Source organism: Populus alba, chromosome 8 (genome assembly GCF_005239225.2).
Source record: "Populus alba chromosome 8, ASM523922v2, whole genome shotgun sequence".
Classification (NCBI taxonomy): domain Eukaryota; kingdom Viridiplantae; phylum Streptophyta; class Magnoliopsida; order Malpighiales; family Salicaceae; genus Populus; species Populus alba.
In genome coordinates, this window is record NC_133291.1 from 5365373 (window position 1) to 5385497 (window position 20125).

The 20125-nt window shown below is 34.3% G+C and overlaps 2 protein-coding genes and 2 non-coding genes across 12 annotated transcripts; all 4 read right to left on the reverse strand.

Moving 5' to 3' along the window:
• Nucleotides 1-505: 505 nt before the first annotated feature.
• Nucleotides 506-6115, reverse strand: LOC118055748 (uncharacterized). 9 transcript variants are annotated; one of them, XM_073410769.1, is made up of 6 exons: nt 5773-6115; nt 4442-4538; nt 4303-4347; nt 3716-3854; nt 3560-3637; nt 506-3134 (listed from the first exon to the last, which is right to left on the reverse strand). In XM_073410769.1, exons 3-6 carry the CDS (start codon nt 4303-4305, stop codon nt 1042-1044), a joined length of 2313 nt encoding a protein of 770 aa, XP_073266870.1. In that variant the 5' UTR covers nt 4306-4347; nt 4442-4538; nt 5773-6115; the 3' UTR covers nt 506-1041. The 9 variants fall into 9 exon arrangements, with proteins under 9 accessions (XP_073266870.1, XP_073266871.1, XP_034923617.1 ...); XM_073410770.1 differs by lacking the exon at nt 4442-4538; XM_035067726.2 differs by lacking the exon at nt 4442-4538 and having other exon boundaries at nt 3716-3850; nt 4303-4401.
• A 6671-nt stretch (nt 6116-12786) lies between these two features.
• LOC118055929 (small nucleolar RNA snoR116) lies at nt 12787-12873 on the reverse strand. Its single transcript, XR_004688728.1, has one exon. It is a non-coding gene; the product is annotated as a small nucleolar RNA snoR116 (small nucleolar RNA).
• Nucleotides 12874-12945: 72 nt separating this feature from the next.
• LOC118055930 (small nucleolar RNA snoR117) lies at nt 12946-13030 on the reverse strand. The gene has a single exon (XR_004688729.1). It is a non-coding gene; the product is annotated as a small nucleolar RNA snoR117 (small nucleolar RNA).
• A 1179-nt stretch (nt 13031-14209) lies between these two features.
• LOC118055746 (metal tolerance protein 9) lies at nt 14210-16845 on the reverse strand. Its single transcript, XM_035067720.2, has 6 exons — nt 16512-16845; nt 16309-16421; nt 15811-16056; nt 15345-15425; nt 15024-15254; nt 14210-14909 (listed from the first exon to the last, which is right to left on the reverse strand). Exons 1-6 carry the CDS (start codon nt 16705-16707, stop codon nt 14562-14564), a joined length of 1215 nt encoding a protein of 404 aa, XP_034923611.1. The 5' UTR covers nt 16708-16845; the 3' UTR covers nt 14210-14561.
• Between the last annotated feature and the right edge of the window lie 3280 nt (nt 16846-20125).

Consider the following 20125-nt stretch of genomic DNA (forward strand, 5'->3'; position numbering starts at 1 on the left):
GACTCTCACCTCTGAGACAGGGCAGGCGGCGGTATTTTCTTGCTGCTGGGTTCCATAAAACATTACCATAACGTTCACTGTTATCCACGATGACCTTTATTTGAGACTTTGAGACATATTAAACCGTTGGTAGAACCCACAGGATATACCCTAACAGTGTTAGTATTGATAACGGATGATGGTGCGTTTAGATCCTTGAGTTTAATTGTTCCATCACAAAGTAAAGACATGGCAAATTTTGACTTCCAGCGGCTGTATGTGAGAAAGACACAGTTTTCTATTGGAAGGATGTTGGGGGTGAGTGGCAATAGAGTTCGAGCTTGTAATGCGAGCCAACCACTGTTTGGATACAGCCTTGAATCAAAGTAGAGATTCCGCTGGTAATCTAAACAGAAGTTCTCAGATTGTCTTTTTGCAAACAGGAGTTGTTTGTCATGTTTTTGAGTAAGCAAACTAAGTAAAGTAATCTACTAATACGCCATCGCTCAACATTCAGCCTTACATCAAACAAAAATCCCGGATGAAAAATAATGAACCAAAAGAATGACATGGGTAATTACAAGGAGTGACACCATGTACGAATCTCAGATTCAAACAATTACAGAACTTTCATGGTAATTTAACTTGTATCTTTACAAAGAAATACCATTAACAAGTGCTAATAAGATACGCATCACCAAAGCAAAAGGCAATCGTGTTTTAAACCTCTGCGGTATAAGGGGACTACACGCCAACAAAATAAAAGGTGATGTTATGTTGTGTGGCTTGGTCTGTGCAGAGACGCCAACGCGGTCCCGATTATTTACAGAGCAGAAGGGACAGCCAAAAGAATTATCAAAATCGAGAGGCTATGTTGGAGCACAATTAAACCAGTCTCGGAATTTTGAACCATCTTTTTCTCCCTTTATAAAGCTTTGGATCATCCCAGTTTAACAATCAACCCCAAATGCTTAAAACTTCATATTGTATCATCTGCTCCCAGTGAAATTGATCCGGATGATTTCTTGATTCATTTCTGCCACTAGAGGTAGTGGAAAATTCCTAACCAGATGTGTCAACTTGCTTTCCATGGTCATCATCATGAATATTTCTCCTTAACCTTCTTAGCCATATATCATAATCTATAGGATATGGTGTCCCACATAGACTGTCTACATAATCAGCAAATGCTTTTAACACAGTTGATACCTCACCAAGCTTCAGCTGAATCAATCTTCTTGACCATGAGGTCTCTCTCCATTGCAATGCCCCCTCAACCGAATCTAAATCAGGCAAAGCTCCACCACAGGCAAAGTAGAGCACATATACCAGGCTCTCTGCATCTGAAGCTGAGCACAATTTTCTCTCCTGAAGCGCATAGGTAGATGAAAAATGGAGATTCATCGCAGGACGATCCCTGTCTTCAAGAATCGCATGACCCCAACCAACAAGAACAAAATAAGGATGCCTCACACCAGACCTCACACAAATTATGTTCTCTGGCCGAATGTCTCCATGCCGAATGTCAGCAGAAGTAGTAGTAGAAAGTGCAGATAAACAATCATGACAACACCTGATAGCCTCATCCAAACCAAATCTGCCAGCATTTACCATATCAGCAACTGTCTCGCCAACAGGATTGGTAACAAGAATAGGAGTACCACACCATGGGTGATCACAGTTCCCACCTGAGCTGGGTTTTTGACACCGTCCAGGGTGAACAATCCTGCCAGAAGCACTCAACTGTGGTAGATATTTACTAGATAAACCTTTCTGTCTCATAACAGTCAATATTTTAGTTTGCCTTTGGACTTGAAACCACAAATCCATATCTTCCCATGCCGGTTCCAGTTGAGAAGGATGAGAACCAACATAAAGAAACAAAGATTTACCAGGATCTTTAACAGGAGATGCAATGTAATACCGCAGTTCATTATTGTGCACGACATCATTGATCTGATAACCTTTTTGCTGGTCTGAGTCCTCCAACCACAGTACAGATCCCACATCCAGCTTCATTATAAACTCTTCAGACTTTATTTTTATGGATTCATCTGGAACTTCAACGATTTCAGGAGAAACACTCTGTTGCTGAAACTGAAATAGTCCGTGGCCATTAACTCTGGAATCCCCTAACTGCCTTGCCACTCTTCTTGTTTGGAGGCGAGAACCATGATCAGCTGCTAAATCTTCAATTGAGTGCTTCGGCATCCCTGCATACTGTACAATACAATGGAAAGTAGCAAAAAGTACCTGTAGAGCACCAATGTCTCCCCAGTTGGCATTTCCAAGTTTGTTCCAGATCCTATCAATAGGAGAGACTGAGACTTTACAATGTTTTTTTATCCAATCCACAGAACAGTCATAAACATTATACACATCAAACTCCAATTTATCTACATCCCCTTCAACTTTTACAACCCCTCCATATTGAGAATCAACAAGAAGAACATACGCACAATTAGGACTCTGAGAAAAATTCAATTTGCTCAAGCTTCTTGATAGCAGCATGCGTAAAGCATAGAAGAGAGCCTCACCCAGAACAGATAAAGAGAGTTTCTGGTCACTTCCTGCAGCAACACTTCTAATATGAGGCCTTAGAAGGGCCAGTTCAAGAATATGGTCCCACTTTCCATGTGCATGTCTAGGGTTGTCAAGTAATACACCAGTGGCACAAAGACCACTGAGCTTTCCATTACCTATTGCTTTCTCAGCCTGGTAGAATTTCAAGTTTTCATTGTATAGACAAGCAACTGAGAAAGGAATGGGATCATCCTGACTCCAAAATGCCTCCCACAAGCCCTTCACACTTGCATGTAGAAAGTCTTCAATGGCAAGATAAGCAGTTGCTTCTGCAGCATCAGACGTTGAAGCATAGACAGCATTGGGCATTCGAACCAGCTGCTGAAATGACACCCCTTCCAATGCATAATCAAACTTTTGAAGTTCTATCAACTCAAATGGAACATTAAATGCAGACTTTTTTTTCCCAGACTGTTCTGATATCAATTCAAACCAGTCTTCAAGTCTGGCTGTTAGAGTTTGACTGTCCACAAACCTAGAAAGAAACTCTTTGTGGATACGAGACCTACTGCCAGATGATACACTAGATCTTTTTGTCTCAGACCCAATCGATTCTTGGTCTGATGATCCACCTGTCAAATAATAAAATTTGCAGATCTTATTTTTAGTTGGGGTGATGATATTTCATATCATTGTATTTACAAAAATAACACAATTGGAGACACAGCAAAGCACTCTCATGGCGAGTAGAGAAGACAAATCACATGCCATGACAAACAAAAAATAAAGGTTAAGCAATAACTCTGCAATTTGTTTATTGATGATGCTCATAAACATACACAATTAAGAAGTTAACTCATATCATAACATGTTCATTGCATTCATAGGGAGTTAGATAATAGAAGAGGTAACACTAGGACCCTAGATGGTAAAATGAAATATGAAGGATGACAAAAATTTCCTTATCAATGAGAACATCAGACTTGAACTGAAATAAATAGCTACATCCTACAGAACATTGCAATGTAAAGATGTAATAAAATGCCCATATACAAACCTTTTGGAGGAGGGCGTCTAAAGTCATGAGACAATAGCTGCTTCATGCGAGAAATATTATTTTTATATGCAGTTACAGCTGCAAAACCAAGAGTATTACTTCAACATATCTCCCAATACTTCTTAAAGAGATTGAATTGAGGACAAAGTTGCATGCCTGGGACTTCAATACCAGCTTCTGAGACTGAAAAATCATAATCATTTACCCCTAAAATGCCCTCAGGCGGGGATTCAAGATTCTTCAATTCCTTTGCTAGTTTCTTTATCATGCTGGGTGGCAGATCTTCATATGCTGCCTTAAATTATCACAAAAAAAAGAATAGTAAGACATGAGAAGTAACAATCCACAAAAAGAATCCATTGTCATGCTTCATGAATATACTCAATGCAAATAACAACTTCTTTAACCAAGGAATAAAGATTTATTGACTAGTGTAAGAAGTTCAACGAATAGTTTCAAAGCTCTCTCCCAACCAACCAAGAAGCAGAATAGTTTTAAAGCTCTCTCCCAACCAACCAAGAAGCAGCGCTGAAGTAGCGAGACATTTTCTTCATGTTTACATTGTAAGAAGCTATCCTTGCATGGGCGATACTAGGCCATGACCTTAAAAAGCTATTTGTTTCTTAGTTAATACTAGTAACTCATGACATTTCTGTTATCCTTGAATAACCTGAAACAGAGATAATTTTTGCTACTGGATAAGCATAACAGAAAAGGTTTTGCGTGGATTTAGATAGATTTACCATGTGCAAAGTGGAAAACAGGACCTTTGTAAGAACTGATATTTGCTGAAAAGAACCAGAACTTCAGCAAATTATGCGCAAAAATCTCCCTCAAACTTGCTGCATAACAGTAAAGTAAGTGACCAAGATAGATAATGACCTGTAAATTACATGATGACAGATCGCTTCCGGATAAGAATTAAACACAATTCAGTTCAGTCAAGTGTTTCAATGGACAGTTGAATGAACCTTGCCAACTGCACAATTCACCAGTGTAGACATGTTTGACAGTACAGCGTAGATAATATGTCCAAGAGCCAAGTATGTGATATCAGAGCACTCGGAAAATAAGAAACTAGAGAAGCAACAATAGCAATGACATAGGACCCTTCAATAGGTGATTGCCCTTTACCAGAAAGCAGTGAGGACATATACATTAATCGTCATACTAAACCAGACAATTTGATGCTCCTAAATCAAACCCGCAAACATATCTAGGTAGAAAATACATTTTGCATAGAAGCAAAAAAAGGAAATGATCCACACAAGACCAAGTTCAATCACTTTAAGCATCTGGAACTGCAATGTAGAATTGTAAAACATTAAATCCACACACAAAGTTTCTTCATGGTTTTGTAAAGTAACACAAACTCCCTGTAGTGGATCCTCTTGGTTCTCAAAACACTACATCTGAACCTTAGATGTAAACTGTAATGGCAATTCATGTACTTTCCACGTGCAAAACCAGAGGCACTCACACAGATATGGAGCCACCTAGATTCCCTAATGTACTATCACTACAAATTCTAAATCCATTAAATCTTCCGAGAAAAACCAATCTTTCTAAAGTCTCCAACGTCATGAAGAGCAGTACTTGTACAGCAGGTAAACTCTCAGAATCTTGTAGATTCCTAAAAGGGTTTTCTGTAGCCTTCATTTTGCTATGAACTTTGGAAAGCATAACCATGACAAACAACCACATCCAAAAATTAAGCAACTTACCAATTACGTAGCAGTAGAGTATGAAACAAGGCATAAATGAAAATTCAAAGCCAAAGTTGAAGTCCTTCATGTATCCCAAGAAAAATAAAAAGTTGAAATCTTGAGTCCAGTTATGCCAATAAAGAAAAGAAAAACCCAACAACAAAAACAATCAAATCAAATCAAATAAAACAACCCACTTGATGAAACCCTAAGACACAAATCTCTGAAATCTAAACACATACATAACCAAAAAAAAAAAAAACGAAAGTACTAACCCAGTGAGACAAAACCAAAGAATATTGACAAAGACAGAAACTTTTCACTTAAAGCGGACAAAAACAGAGCAAGAGCAATGGATCAAATCACTAACAGGTAAGATTATAACTGTAACTTACTAATCAACCAATTTTAAATTAAACATTCATTTTTAAAACATATTAAGAGATAGAAGTGATCAAAACACCAACAAAATATCAAACAGGAAAGAAAACCCATGTGAGAAATTACCTTATCTTCTCCTCCTCCTCCTCACTAAGTGGACCTGACATTTGCTACTCCATTAATTAATCAACACTAGTACACTGTCATTATTTTTCATTTATGGTGGTGTGTATTTTTCTTTTCTTTCGCAGTAAACGGTAGTAAGCGGGATCTTGAAATGACCAATTTGACCTCCTATGAATATTCGAGTTACTACCTACAGCCTCGTGCAGGCCACTGCCGGCATCTGCTTAAAGAAAGGAGAACAGAGAGAGAGAGAGAGAGAGAGAGTTTTTTCTTTCTTCTTTTTTCAGTGAGGGACAAGAAAATTTATCTTTTTGTTTCTTCATTTTAGTTCTTTCATTTCGCAAAATATCTCATATAAACCATGGTATGACGTTTTGTATTGTAAACAGCGAACCCTTTCCAACTTTTTATTTATTTATTTATAACTTTTTTTTTGTCATTTTTCTATTGATTCATTTTTGTTTTTATTTAATAATTATAGTTTGATTTTAAAAAATTAATGCTTGGTAAACCATTAAATGATATCTGAAATCATAAATAGGTGAATCAATAGAAAATATAAAAAAAATAAAAAAATAATGAAAATATTACTTGAAAAAAAAGACTTAATTGAATGTAGGTTGCAATAATTACCTACATTTTTTTTTCTTGTTAATTTTTTATTTTTTATTTAGTTATTTCATTAAAGTTGACTTGAAATTAAGATTAATATTTTGTTTTGAATGGCTCATAGGTGTTCTCACGATATTAAAAACAAGTATTAATATTGAATTAATATTTAATTTGATAAAATAAAATTTAAAATTTTATTATTTTAAATTAATTAAAACTTTAAGAATTTAATTTCAAACCGAAACAAATATTTAATTTTTTTAATAGTATATTTAATTTAATTTTCTAACTCAAACTTTAATTGAAATCAACATATTTTTTATTATTTTTATTAATACCTATAATTCTCAATTTAAATATTCAACACGTATATAAACTAAATGTTTTTATCATGCAAGTTGAATCTATTTTGACGGTAAAAAACCATTAAACCTTTTTTGCGCTGAAAAAAATAAATCATCTCGCAATATATATAAAAAGTCTTTAATTAAAGCTCTCTCCCTCTAATTATCAATACTACCAAGACTTGTAAGGACAGCACAAAAGTGACATGGAACAGTAATGATGACATAAATCTGTTTCGTGGTTCGGAGGATGGTCACGGGTGGTTGGTTGGATCATGCAGGAAAAAGCCGCAATCAAAGGCATATTATTATTATTATTATTATTAACCCAAAAATTTAAACACCCAGAGTAAAAAGCACTGTTTTAAACTCACTGAATTGAGCTTTGACTCGGGGTTTAGGCGGGCTGAGTTAAAAAAATAAAATTAACTCAGTATAACCCGGATAAAAACTAGGTGAGACGGAAAAACCTGTAAAAACCAGTTATTTTTTAAATTTTTTTATAAAATAAAAATAAAAACATATTAACTGATCAACCACAACCCAGGATTTGCCCCCTATCATCCCCGTCAGTTTAAAAATCATGAAAAATAGTCTAGGTCGTAGGGATGTGGGTCCCAGAAAGGACATCAAGATTAGGCGGTTCATATTTTATTTCTCGTAATCGTAATCTGTACGTACAATGACGTAAGATAACGTAACGTCACTGAAAATAATCAACATTCTGCTTACGCGTACCCCATGCTTAACTGCGGTTCAAATTAAATACTAGTCAAAATAATGCATTTAATTATGAACAATGCCACATAGACAAACGGGTTCCAAGCAAGAAAGAAAACTCGTGAGTAGAATCCGTATGAACAAGAGTTATAAGCTTATCCTGACGTGGGACAGGGGTCTCTTTCTCTCGTTACCTGTGTAGCTTCAAGGAGAGGGAGATGCGAAGAACAGAAAGCCTCGAGGTAAGAGGCGGAGGCAGGATTATTTAGCTAGGGGGTTAAAATTAATATAATAAAATATAATATTTGTTTTAATTTATTGTACATGAGTTGTAAAATAAAGGTAAAATTTTGGAGCAATATCAAATTAGTCAAAGTCAAATGTTAATTTCATCTTTATAATATATTTATCACTTTAATGTTGTTAATCTTTATACCTAAAATATAAACATACAAAATATATAAGAAACACTAGCTAAAGCGAAGCATTATTTATGTTTGATAAACTTTAAAATAAAGCAAAAATAATAAAGAATGATTTTTACATATTTATTTTAATTTTTCATAGAATAGAAAATCGATTATCATATCAATTGTGAATCTTTCAGCAATTTCTTTTTCTATATAGACAATTAAATAATTTGTAAGAAAATCATCCTCCATCTGATGGATTGTGAAGTCTTGTTTTAACAATTCTTATCACTGAAAAAGTTCGTTCAATATGTTATGAGTTATCAATATTTTTTCATTAAAAAAAAAATCAATTCTTCTTATTTTGTTCATGGTTCAACCTAAAATCAAAACATTTATCATAAGAAAAAATTGAAATTTTGGTGGCTGCTATATATATATATATATATATATAATATATATAAAATTCAAGCACAATCAAAAAAACCAATAAAAATAAATTAATTAGAAGAAAAAAACTATAACAAGAATTCAAAAAAAATAATTGGTAGAACTAGCAGATCTGAGAGAAAAAAGAAGCAAAAATGATAAAATTATATAAAAAAAAATCATCAAATTATTAACAAAACATTTCAGTTGACAAAAAAAAATTAGATTTTAAATTTAAGTTACCTTATTTTGTTTGATAAAAAACAAATTAATTTGGCTGTACATTGATTTTTTTGTAGAAAAAAATTTGCTCGTGATTTATGTTTTTATTTATGTTTTTGATTAGCTGTAAGATTTATTATTTAAATTGGTGCCTCTGATTTTATTTTATAAAATAATACTTTTATATTTTTTCCCTTTCCACGTAGTAAAGAATAAATTCAAAAGAAATCAAAAATAAAATTACACTTAATTTAAATTTAAAGCTCACCTCTTTAAAATAAAAAATATAGCATCTCCTCACATTTAATTACTAATACCCAGTAATTAAAAAACAAATTGTGTTGCCCTGCTAGCCCCCCCTTGCTTCCGCCCTGCTCGAGGTGATGAGAAGCTACACTAAATGGACACAGAACCAAAGTTTCCGCAGATAAAAAGGACCAGATTGAGTTCAGCAGCAGAACAGAACTTACTTGCACACTGTTCTGCAGCCTCCTAGGAACTGTCCTGTTTCTCTTCCACCTCTGTCACAACAATCAGACAGCTTACATCCTTGGAAAAACATGAAAAGTTCCTCCCATCAAATCAAGGATGTTCCAGTATGCTGTGGCAATCCTCCAATGAACCCAGTTCTCACTATAAGCTAACTACAACCACATGAGCAAAGAAGAGAAACTGTCAAGGATAAATCATCTACAGGAAAGGCAGCTTTAGTCGTCCAATACCAAATTTTAGTAACTGAAGCACTGAGAAGTCAACAAGATCCAGTAGCACGACTGAGCAATAAAAGATGCTCGAGGAAAAACGAAAGCAATTCACAGCCTAAATGACACCACACTAAACACAGAAAGGAACCATGGACATAAGCTAACATTTTGTTGTGAGACAAATGTGCGGGGAAAATAAACAGTTGACTACAGGCACGGAATCTATGTCATAATACTACAAGAATGGTATACTTGCACAATTACAAACTGCTGTGATTCTACAAATAGAAAATAACATAAATGATATAAACTATGTAGAAATCCCACTTCAAGCAGATGCTTGTGTTTAAATGCATATATTACACAAGTGAATAAACAAATGCATGTATTACACCATGTGCTTGGAGGTAGAATGCAGTACACAAATTTTTCTGCCCACTGATCTTCAATGATAACATGCATTTCCTAGCTTCTTGAAAATCATTTCCTTCTAATTTATAAAACTGACAGTCCTTGGAGATGTCAAGGCAAAATCAATCTCAAAGAACTATATCATAAGTTCGTAACACCAATAACATCACTGCATCATCTTCAAAGAGAGATCCAGATCACGTTCGAAACCAAGAATGACTAGCATAAAACATAACCATATTTTCACTTGTAAAAGGATAATATAAAATTCAAATTTGTGATATAATCATTGCAAAACAAGCTCTGTTTTTTGCGTAATGACTGAACACTTCGTATACATACATATCATATGAGTTATCAAACATGTCCGAGCTTCTCTACCACCACTGATGCAGAAGTACATTGAACTCTCCAGCATCCTGGCTCTTCTGTACATACACCTTATCCTTCAACAAAACCCATTACTTGTTGTCTTCCAATATATCATCCATCATATAACGCACTAACAATACAAATTTGGAAAATTAAAATCCTTGATATAGATCATATTATAAGTACCTCACTAACAATGAATAAGTGACCATGCCATCTTGCAAAAGCGATTGACATGTTCTTGGCCCAATGTCTCTCTAACAGCACGATAAAATTCCACCCATGAAGACGAGCAGATGTCGACGGGGTACCCACAAAAACGTTGGATTAGGACTAGCAGGGCAAGCAGCCACCAAATCCAACACTGAAGCAGGCAGCGGGTTTGAGCGGTTGTGGGAAACTGAAGGCCAAATTATCCACTTTATGCTTATAAATTCTCACATTTCTATCCAATTTATACCTTAGAGTGCCCTGAAACTCTCCCTTGGCCTCCCATGGGACCCTGGGAACACCCTTTAAGTTCCATCTAATCAAATCACATTCTCTGAGGGTTGCCAAATCCTATAAACCTCAAGTGAAATCTCCCTAAACAACATTTTACCATAAAATCTCGATGCCCAAAAGATCAACTTGTTATCAATTCCCGTAAACGTATTCAACGGGTCACTAAACATGATTCCAAATTGATTCCTATTGTGTCAAATAATTCCAAATTACCAACGGGTTGAAATTCAATCTTCCTGAAAATTCTAATCAAGACCCTACTTTTAAAAAAATAGCTAAAACAATACTATTAATTTCCGTTTTGTATTTGTATTTGCTTTCCCCCCATGCAATAGTGTGCATGGAAGACAACCAAAAAAAGATCGAAAAAGGTAGCTGAAAGAGGGGAGCAAAGCCAATTTGGAGGGGACCACTTACGAGACTAGAATAGCTGGAGTATTCAAACGAGGGTATAAAACCCTAGAAAAGACGTACTAGAAATAAATCAAATTGGTTATACAAAAGGAATAGCTTTTTCCATTGGGTAAGGCTACTTCATCCATCGTCGATCTTTTTTTTTCAACTGTTTAGATGCTTCAAATAGTGAAAGCAAAAGCTGACAAATGGTAGATCCCTTTGAAGGGAATTGTAAAAGGAATATCCCCTCTATTATTCTCCGTTCTCAAGTCTTCTTTGCCAATCCAAGATATTATTCATGAAAGCGTCCCAGCATATCCACAGAATCAATGTAAAAGATTTGTCTGGGGTCCAAATAAAAAAAGGAAAAACAGAGAAAATTAAATTTCTCAAAACCCAACAACTGAAAGGGAAAGGGGTGGAAATTAGAGAGCGACTCCTACATTAGAAAAGCTGGATCAACAACTGCAGTTTTGGACGTCCAAGTTAGAAAATGAACATATTGTACAAATCTTACAACTTGCTTTCTGCCACACAACATTTTGCATTTAATTAAACGCATGTTTAAATATCCAAAACAAATAAAAGTTCAGTGAAAGAAAAAAAATACACGAATAAACAAAAAAAAGTGGAAATTCTGGAAGCAGAAGCCCAACTATAATATGACGCCCAGCCACCCAGTTAGGTGTTGGCAACGACAAGCACCGAGAAGCACGACGGGTAGAGCAACAGAGTGTCCGTGAATTATTGATTATTCATTCCACTTCTTCAGCCATACGAGTCCTCACCACATGCAAATAACCAAAACATTTCTCAATTACTTTAAATACATTTCTCGAAAAAATAAAAGAATCATTAAAGAACAAGAATCCAAACTCGAGTACGAATTCTTCAGCAGATATCATATAGAGGGAAAACAATTAATAAACAGACTTTGTTAGATGAAGTGTAGGCATCATAGCGAGCCAAGAGCTGATAGCAGACTAAAGCACTGGCTTTCTGAGATGCAACTTTGTTATAAGATCCTCTACTATGCACCCAGACGGTATCCAGGCTCTCATCAAACAAATGAAAATTCAGAATGTTTGTCTGGAGAGGACCTAGAAGAAAATTATATTCCGAACTGCATCCACCATAACAGTTCAAGCCAAACGAATTTTGTAGAAATATATAAACTAAATGTGGGAGCATCTGAATGCACAGGACTTATCAAAATAAGGAATCCGTGCCAGAATCTCAGCACCCAGCTGCATATAGGCAACGTACAGCACTAAAACGCTATAGAAAGAGCGAATCAGAGACTCTAATGTGTTGCCCTTACCACGCAAGACAATTGATAGAACGGCATTCAAAGCTTCACTACTTAACTAACAGCATCAAATGTTGGCTTTTACAATCGACTATAAAACAAAAATATCAAGACAAAATCATCTGCAAGCGGGAAAATCCGTATGAGAAATTACTTATAAAGAATGCCCAAGAACAGTGGTCAACGAATCATGGAACGCAACAAACTCAAGATTTCTCATTAAACTACTTGTGAAAAATGCTAACACCCGTGGGTGTCATAACTTCACTAGGAAACTTAGCTACAGATCCAACACTATGCAAAGGAACTCTAAGAGCAATCAACAAAAATAATGTAACTGGGTTCAAAAATTATCATCGCCTAAAAATAGAATGTAGGAATATCTGAATGCATAAGCTTCATTAGAAGGGAAGCAAATGCCAGAATCTCAGCACCCAAAAATTGGTGTTGGCAACGTACAGCACTGAAAACGCTATTGAAAAATAAAGCACTTCAGAGACTCTAATTTGTTGCCTTTTGATCCGAAACAACACAATAAAATTATAACTATTAATCAAAGAAAACACTAACATCGAAACAGAGGGCTCAGAGAATAAGAGATGGCATCAACAAGCTCACATTTTGAGCTCTCATAGTTTGATGGTATATAATTTTTATCATCACAGCCTCTGGTTAACCAATGAGTTAATCATAAAATGGTAAAAAGAAAACGAATAATATTACAAAAAAAGTGTATTGAAACGCCTCAGAATCTGTATAAGTTTTGGTAACATCACAGACAGAAATATCTCAGATGGTACGGACAATTTTGATGCATCACAGGCCTGTATATCAAAACAACTACGAAATTTAGTTTAGAATTTAGAGATTGAATTGGAGATGCAGGAAAGGAGAGGAGGGGAGGGGTTGCGGCTCATGTGCAGTCGGTGAGGAGGTCTATTGTTGGGACTAAATATAGGGCAGAAACCCTAATTTGGTGATCTCTTAATTTAGCTAACTAACCCGGGCAATGTTTCGGCCCAACCCAACATAAGAGTTCGAAACTCGAAACATTGTTTAAGACAATGAAAGCCTGGCCCGATATGAAGTAGTTTTAATACACCTAGATTTGGGACTTCTTTATGGAGAAGAAATATCATTCTTGGATAAAGGATAAAATTAGGATGTTATCATTGGGTAGCTATGGTGGTTCGTTGATCCCGTCATGTATATTATTGATAAAAATATTGGTTATAAATAATTTTATTGGCGCGAGAAATAGTGTTTGCTATCTGTAAAAAAATTGTGTGTATGTAAAAAAATTAATAAGTTTGTGTGTGACTCTTAATAATTCTGAAAAAATATATTAAAATGATGTGTTTGGAATTATGATAATGATAATGATTTAAAGTGATTTTTATTTAGAAATATATTAAAATAAATTTTATTTTAAAAAAAATAATTAGCACATTAAAAATAAAAAAATAATTTTAACACAAATAATTTTTTAAAAAATTTAAAAGAATACGATTTGAAACTATTTCCGACCATAATCGTTGAGAGAATATTGGACAAACCGAGATTTTCCCGCTGGTGATCTTGAGGATGGACTCTTACTATTTCGTTTTTTTTGAGATGCCATGATGGCACGCTGGTGACCGGCTCATTCTCACCATGCGGGGGAGGTAATAAAAGCTCGGTTCTATAGTTTGATGAATCGATTCGAGGACTCGTCGCCATTTCCCCCCCCTGAGAAGAGTGTTTGCTTGGCAGAGAAGGTAGCATTGTCACTCCTTGAATGGAAAGGAACCTGAGAAATGCATTGCCAGATAATATAATCTATTTTATGAACATTAAAACACATCAAGTCATCTTAGTTCAAAGGAGAAAAGATTGGATAAGTATAATGTTTTTGTACCTCATGGATAATACATTCCAAGTTTCTCACAACAACTACAACGTTCTGGTCTTTTTTCTGCTTCGTTTTTCTGGAAGGGAATGGGAGTTCAGAGAATCACACATTACTAAACACTATTAATCCCATAAATGAATAGAAAACTTTATATAAACAAATACAAGTTGCCAACTTAAAATTACAAAATAAGCAGAAGAACAGCGCTCTTCCACACCTAACAGCCCTTTAAGTTATACCCCCACAGACAAATTTCAAATCCAAGCTACCATGTTTCTCCATCTCCGAGTTTATAGGCACACTCTTATTATACGATCACCTTATTTCATGTAATTTCTTCTGTGAGATTTCACTTGTTTTTTTCATCATTAATTGAATATTTTTTCAAGAAGATCCTAGAAAGTGTTCATCACGCCTTGAACCATAATAAGGCAGTCTCCATTAAAGGATTTTCTTTCAGAATATTCATGGACGTTTGGACTTGTGCTCCAGATGATGGGTGGTATCAAAATCCACATGGACAAAAGCTCTTTCTACTTCAGGAAGTTGTTCCAGCTTCTCTTCTAGTGTCTCCCCAATATTATGTGCTTGATCAAGAGACATATCCTGTGGTAAGACTATATGAACCTCCACAAAGTACTGACAACCAAATGTGTATGCTCTAACAGTTTCAATGTGCTTAATATCCTTGTGATGGTTCCAGATTAGATACGTCAGCTTAGCTAAATACTCTGGAGGAGCTGTCCTCCCTATTAATGACCAAACATTCTCCACGACTGTCTTTGCCCAATTGCCCATCGTATATAAAGCTATCTGCATTATAGTTTCAACATATCAGTTGTCGCTATAATAATGTGAAAAAAGGGGGGAAATATAACAAGATTACTGAATAATTCTGATTCATGAACTGAGACACAGTCAACTTACAAGGATGGCTCCAATAGGATCAATCCACCAGTAAAACTTGATAGCTAACACTGCTGTCCCTAGACCAATTGAATTTGTAATGACATCGAAGAAGTGATCTTGAGCATATGCTCTAACAATCTCATTGCTGAATCTGCGGCAATATACCGTGAGAACAAATTTTACCACTGTGGCAGAGACCATAATGCCAATCATCCACTTTTCTTTGTCAGGATCTCTTTCTGGCTGAGCCTGCATAAAGTTAATCGAAAAGATGACTTTAATTGCTTTATGATTATATAGAAGTTGTAGCATATACTGATAAGTTTTACACTGGCATACCCTTGTAATAAGTTCTCTTCCTGACTCGAATAATATCTGTAATCCAAGAGTTGCCATTACTGATGCAAAAATAACTATTCCCTGCAAAAAAAAAAGAACACTGAATCGGTGAAAAAGCACAAAAAATATAAGACGACTTGAACAATTGATAACCCAAATACACTGTTGTGATGATATAAACTCAATAGATTTTTTTGCCAACGTGTATCACACTTGCACCCATCTTCAATGACCTAAAGTTCAATATCTTCTTAAGGCTACTCGAGAAAAAAGTGACAAATGAAGCATTGCTTAGTTTTGAGTGTTTCTGTTAACGATGCACCAATGCAAGTGTGTTTTATGTAAGACAAAACAAGATTCCAGGGGCATTTGTAATATAATCACCCTCTTCCAAGTCACTGCAAAACAATGAGAAACGAGTTCATATATATACAACTTCACGATCAGCTGAGAGAATAAGGCCTACCACAGGCTGCATTCTTTGCTTGCCAATAGGATATTGAAAATTATTTGGTTTTCTCATAGTATGAGCAGTAAACCACAAAATAAACCCTGACAATAAATCCAAGAAGGAGTCCAAAGTTGAAGCTATCACTGCCAATGATCTGCTCTCAGTAGAAGCATACACTTTTGCCAGGAAAAGCACCAAGTTGGCTACATTTGATGCATATATTGCCCCTCTCTCATTTCTTGCAAGCTGTTTCATTTCATCCTGAACCAACCAAAAAAATGTCAACCATAAAGAAGATCACATGATCGAGCGAAATCTTCACGAGAGCCATTTGGGAACAAATTAAAATTAGTGAAACAGAACAGATTGCTATCATCAAGATGCTCTCTATATGATCATGGTCTCAAAATAGTTATGACCCGGGATAAGTGGTTCCAGTCCTCCTAAGGCACTCGTATTTGAGGAATTGAAAATTAAAAAGAAAAGGAGAAAAGGAAGGTAAAAGAACTTAACCTCGCTTAAACTTCCAGGCAAAATGCCCAACTCAATGAACGAGTCCACCTCATGGAATCCCCCGACAAGCTTTTCCTGCCTTCTGTAGTATTCTGAAATTCTCTTTTGTCTCCCTGCCAGAGAGGAAAAAAGAAGCCTTAAATTCATTAAACAACTATATTAAGTTTGTAATTAGTGACGTGAAAAATCAACTTCTAGCTTACTTAGTGTTTTAAGAAAATATCCAAAGCCAAAATGATTATCCATCCGCCTCTCTGGCAACTGGAACTTATCCATACTTAGTTGCCAAGACGGCTCCCTTGTCATCGTGCTCACATTCCCTCCTGTCGCAGCAGGTGATAGAAGCTCCGTTCGATAGTCTAACGAATCTGTTCGAGGACTGCTCTGTCTGCTCGCCATTTTTTAGCCCAGGAAATTGCTTTGAACTTGCCCGGGGCTTGAACTTTTTAGCTGTGTGTTCCAACCAGACCAAGCTCTCTTTGCTGTAAACAGGGAAAAGTTTTAGTTATGAAAGGATGTGCTTTGAAGTGAAGCAAGAACCACAACCACCTCGTTTTATCTAGTTAACAAGAGGGCCCACAGATCTTGTACTCAGAAGTCAGAAAGCATGGAGAACGTTGATTTCATAATACGAGCAGATAAGCGGGCCTAGAAATCGGAGACATTTTCAAAGTAACATCATCCCATGCCTTCATTGGAGTCTGGAGCTGACTCCATGTATTTAATTCAGGATTGTACACCAAGTATGAAAGGAATCTTAAGCAACGAATATGTTCCTTTTCACACTATTAAATAGATTTCAGTTCTTGCTTGGTGAAGTGGCTTTTCAAAATCCATTTCTAGCTGGTCCACAGCCAAAAGGGATTTGCATTTTGCAGTAACATTCATTTGTAATTGACTGATCACGACACGGCCATTGGCTAGAGGTCCTTGGGGTTCTTGAGCTGTGGGAGAGAATCTAATTACACACTCCACTTTAAAAGTAAGAATTCTGCAGTCGGGAAAATCTGCTTCGACTGGTTTTCCTCTCAGGAATACAGATTTTTCTTTCCCCTCCGATTTCTTCACAGCTTTTATTCAACTATCATTACGGTCCAGACTATTTCACAGAGTTGCACGGATAGAGCTTGAAACTTGGAACAAGCGTGCTCCGAAAGAAAAACATGAAGAGAAGAAGCACTGAGTCTTCACACTCATGTTGTGCCTTCATCTCGCAGCTTAATTTGCAGTGATGTTAAGATTAAAAATAAAATAAAATCAGCAATCACAATAATTAATTCCATAGATTCCCATTTCCTTCTGTTGCGAAACAACTAATTTAATATATAATTTATATTATTTTTTAATACATCTTTTTAAATAAAAAAAAATTTAAAACTTAAAATTTATATATATTCATATTAAATAAATAAAAATGATAAAATTTAAACTCATAATCACTTAATCATTAAAATTTTAATATTATATTAAAAAATTAATTTAATCCAATAACTTAAATTTTTTGATACAACCTCATTATTTATATTATTCTAACTTTTTTTTTATATTTTTTTGGAAAAGCTATCCATAGGCTTTAAGCATTGACTACTTTGATACACGCGCGATGTTGCGGGTTATTTTTTTTTGTATAAAAAATATTTTAAAAAATAAAAAATTGAAAAATCTTGGGTTTTTCTGCAAAATTATACCTAAGAATCTTGGGAATTTGGCTGCAACGTTTGCCTAAAAGTAATATTTATAATATTAATAATAAAATTAAACTTGCATGACCCAAGTTTAAGTGAGCCTGGCTGTAACACCAGACCAAAGAATATTGGATGTGGATCTGGCTATAAAGTCGTGTCATAAAAGTGTGATAATTAAATAGATTAATTAAAAAAACAAAGAAAAAAAATCAACAAAAAGGAAAAAAACTAATGAATAAAAAAAAAAGAAATTGAATTAATTGGGTTGACCTTTTAAACCAGGTTATCCCGTAAAACCTGGAGATTTGTGTCATAAAAGTTTTAATAACTAAATAGAAAAAAAAAATGACGGGTTTACCTCAGAATTAACCCGGTTAACCCATCAAACCAAATTAACCCGTCAAGCCCAAGATACGTGTCATGAAAATCTGCTAATTAAATAAAAAGAAAATTAAATTTAACAAACTAAACTAGATGAAAAAAATAACTCGTCAAATCAGGTTAACCAATCAAATCCAAGATTCGTATCATGAAAATATGATAACTAAATAAAAAAAAATAACATTAAAAAAATAAATCAAACAAAAAAAATTCATTAAAAAAAATTAAAAAGAAAAAAACAGTCATATAATATAATACAATATAATAATAATTATAATGAAAAAACGTGGGGAAAGCTAAACTAAATTCTCAACCAACTCAATATTAAAAAAATAAATTTAACAAAGATAATTTAAAAAATAAACATATGGGGGAAACACTGCAGCCAAACAAAAATCATGCAAGGGAAACACTGTAGTAATTCCATAGTGTTTTTTTTTTCTTTTTGAAAAAAGCTATAAAGCTCAGTTCTCAACCAGCTTAATATAGAAAAAAAACCGAGATCCATGTAATGAAAGTATGATAACTAAAATTATTTTTTTTTCACATTAACAAACTAAATTAAACAAAAAAAATTAATTAAAAGAAAAAAAAAAAAAAAGAAAAAAGCAAAAAAAAAAAAAACTCATGGGCAAAACGAATAAAAAAAAAAAAAACAAAAAAAAAAGTCAAGTGTTTCACTGTGTGCACATTGATACATTATATGTAAAAAACAGAAGAAACAAAAAGCGATGAAAAAAAAAAAAAGCTGCTACGGTGAAAAAAACATTTAAAAAAAAACAAAAGCAAAAGCAAAAAAGAAAAAAAGGAAAAACTGCTATAAAAAAAAAACCAAAAACAAAAAAAAATGTCACAGAAGAAAAAATGAAAAAAAAACTACAAAAAAAAAAAAAGCTACAGTGCCTCAAAAGAAAATTGCAAAAAAAAACAACTTTAGCTACAGTGAAAAAACATGACCCGTGCAATGCCACAAATCAAATTTTTTTTGCATAAAAAATATTAAAAAAAACTAAAATCTAAATGTATTAGGTTTTTTTACAAAGTTATATTTAAGAGTCTTAGGTTTGACTTAACGCCTAACCCAAATGTAATATTTATAATAACATTAAACTTGAAAGATCAAAGTTTAAGTGGGTCTGACTGCAATACAAAACCCAATAGTCTTGGATATGAGTCTAGCTGCAAAGTTGTATCATAAAAGTGTAATACTTAAATAGATTAATTAAAAAAAAAAACTAACATGAAAAAAAAAATCTGAATTAACTGGGTTAACCCGTCAAACCTGAGATTCGTGTCATGAAAGTCTGATAACTAAATAGAAAAAAAAATTAATATCAACAAACTAAATAAAAAAAAAGTTAATTAAAAAAAATAAAGGCATCAACATTTTCACCGTGGATTGTATTGTGCAGTCCACAATGAAAGGCATAAAAATAAAAATAAAAAAGCAAAAAATAAAAATTAAAGACAATAGCCTTTTCACCGTGGACTACATATAATATTAAAAAATGAAATCGAAAGAACAAAACTAATGAGGAAAAAGAAAAACAATATGAATCAACTGAGTTAACCCGTCAAACCCGGGATCCGTGTCATGAAAGTCTAATAATTAAACACAAAAAATTTAATATTAAAAAACTAAATTAAAAGAATAATTACAAAACAAAAAAATAAAGAAAAAAAGATTAAAAAAAAAATAAAGGCATAAGTTTTTTTTACTATGCAGTCCATAGTAAAAGGCTTAAAAAGGA

Bases quoted from the DNA above. Each gene is read 5' to 3' on its own strand.
- LOC118055748 (XM_073410770.1), bottom strand. The intron at 3,638-3,715 runs GCATGCAACTTT...TTGGTTTTGCAG, and splicing joins AGCTGGTATTGAAGTCCCAG to CTGTAACTGCATATAAAAAT. The intron at 3,135-3,559 runs GTTTGTATATGG...ATTATTTGACAG, and splicing joins TAGACGCCCTCCTCCAAAAG to GTGGATCATCAGACCAAGAA.
- LOC118055746 (XM_035067720.2), bottom strand. From the start codon at position 16,707: ATGGCGAGCAGACAGAGCAGTCCTCGAACAGATTCGTTAGACTATCGA. The intron at 16,057-16,308 runs GTTAAGTTCTTT...TGGTTGGTTCAG, and splicing joins TGCCTGGAAGTTTAAGCGAG to GATGAAATGAAACAGCTTGC. The intron at 14,910-15,023 runs GTAAGTTGACTG...ACTATAATGCAG, and splicing joins ATCCTATTGGAGCCATCCTT to ATAGCTTTATATACGATGGG.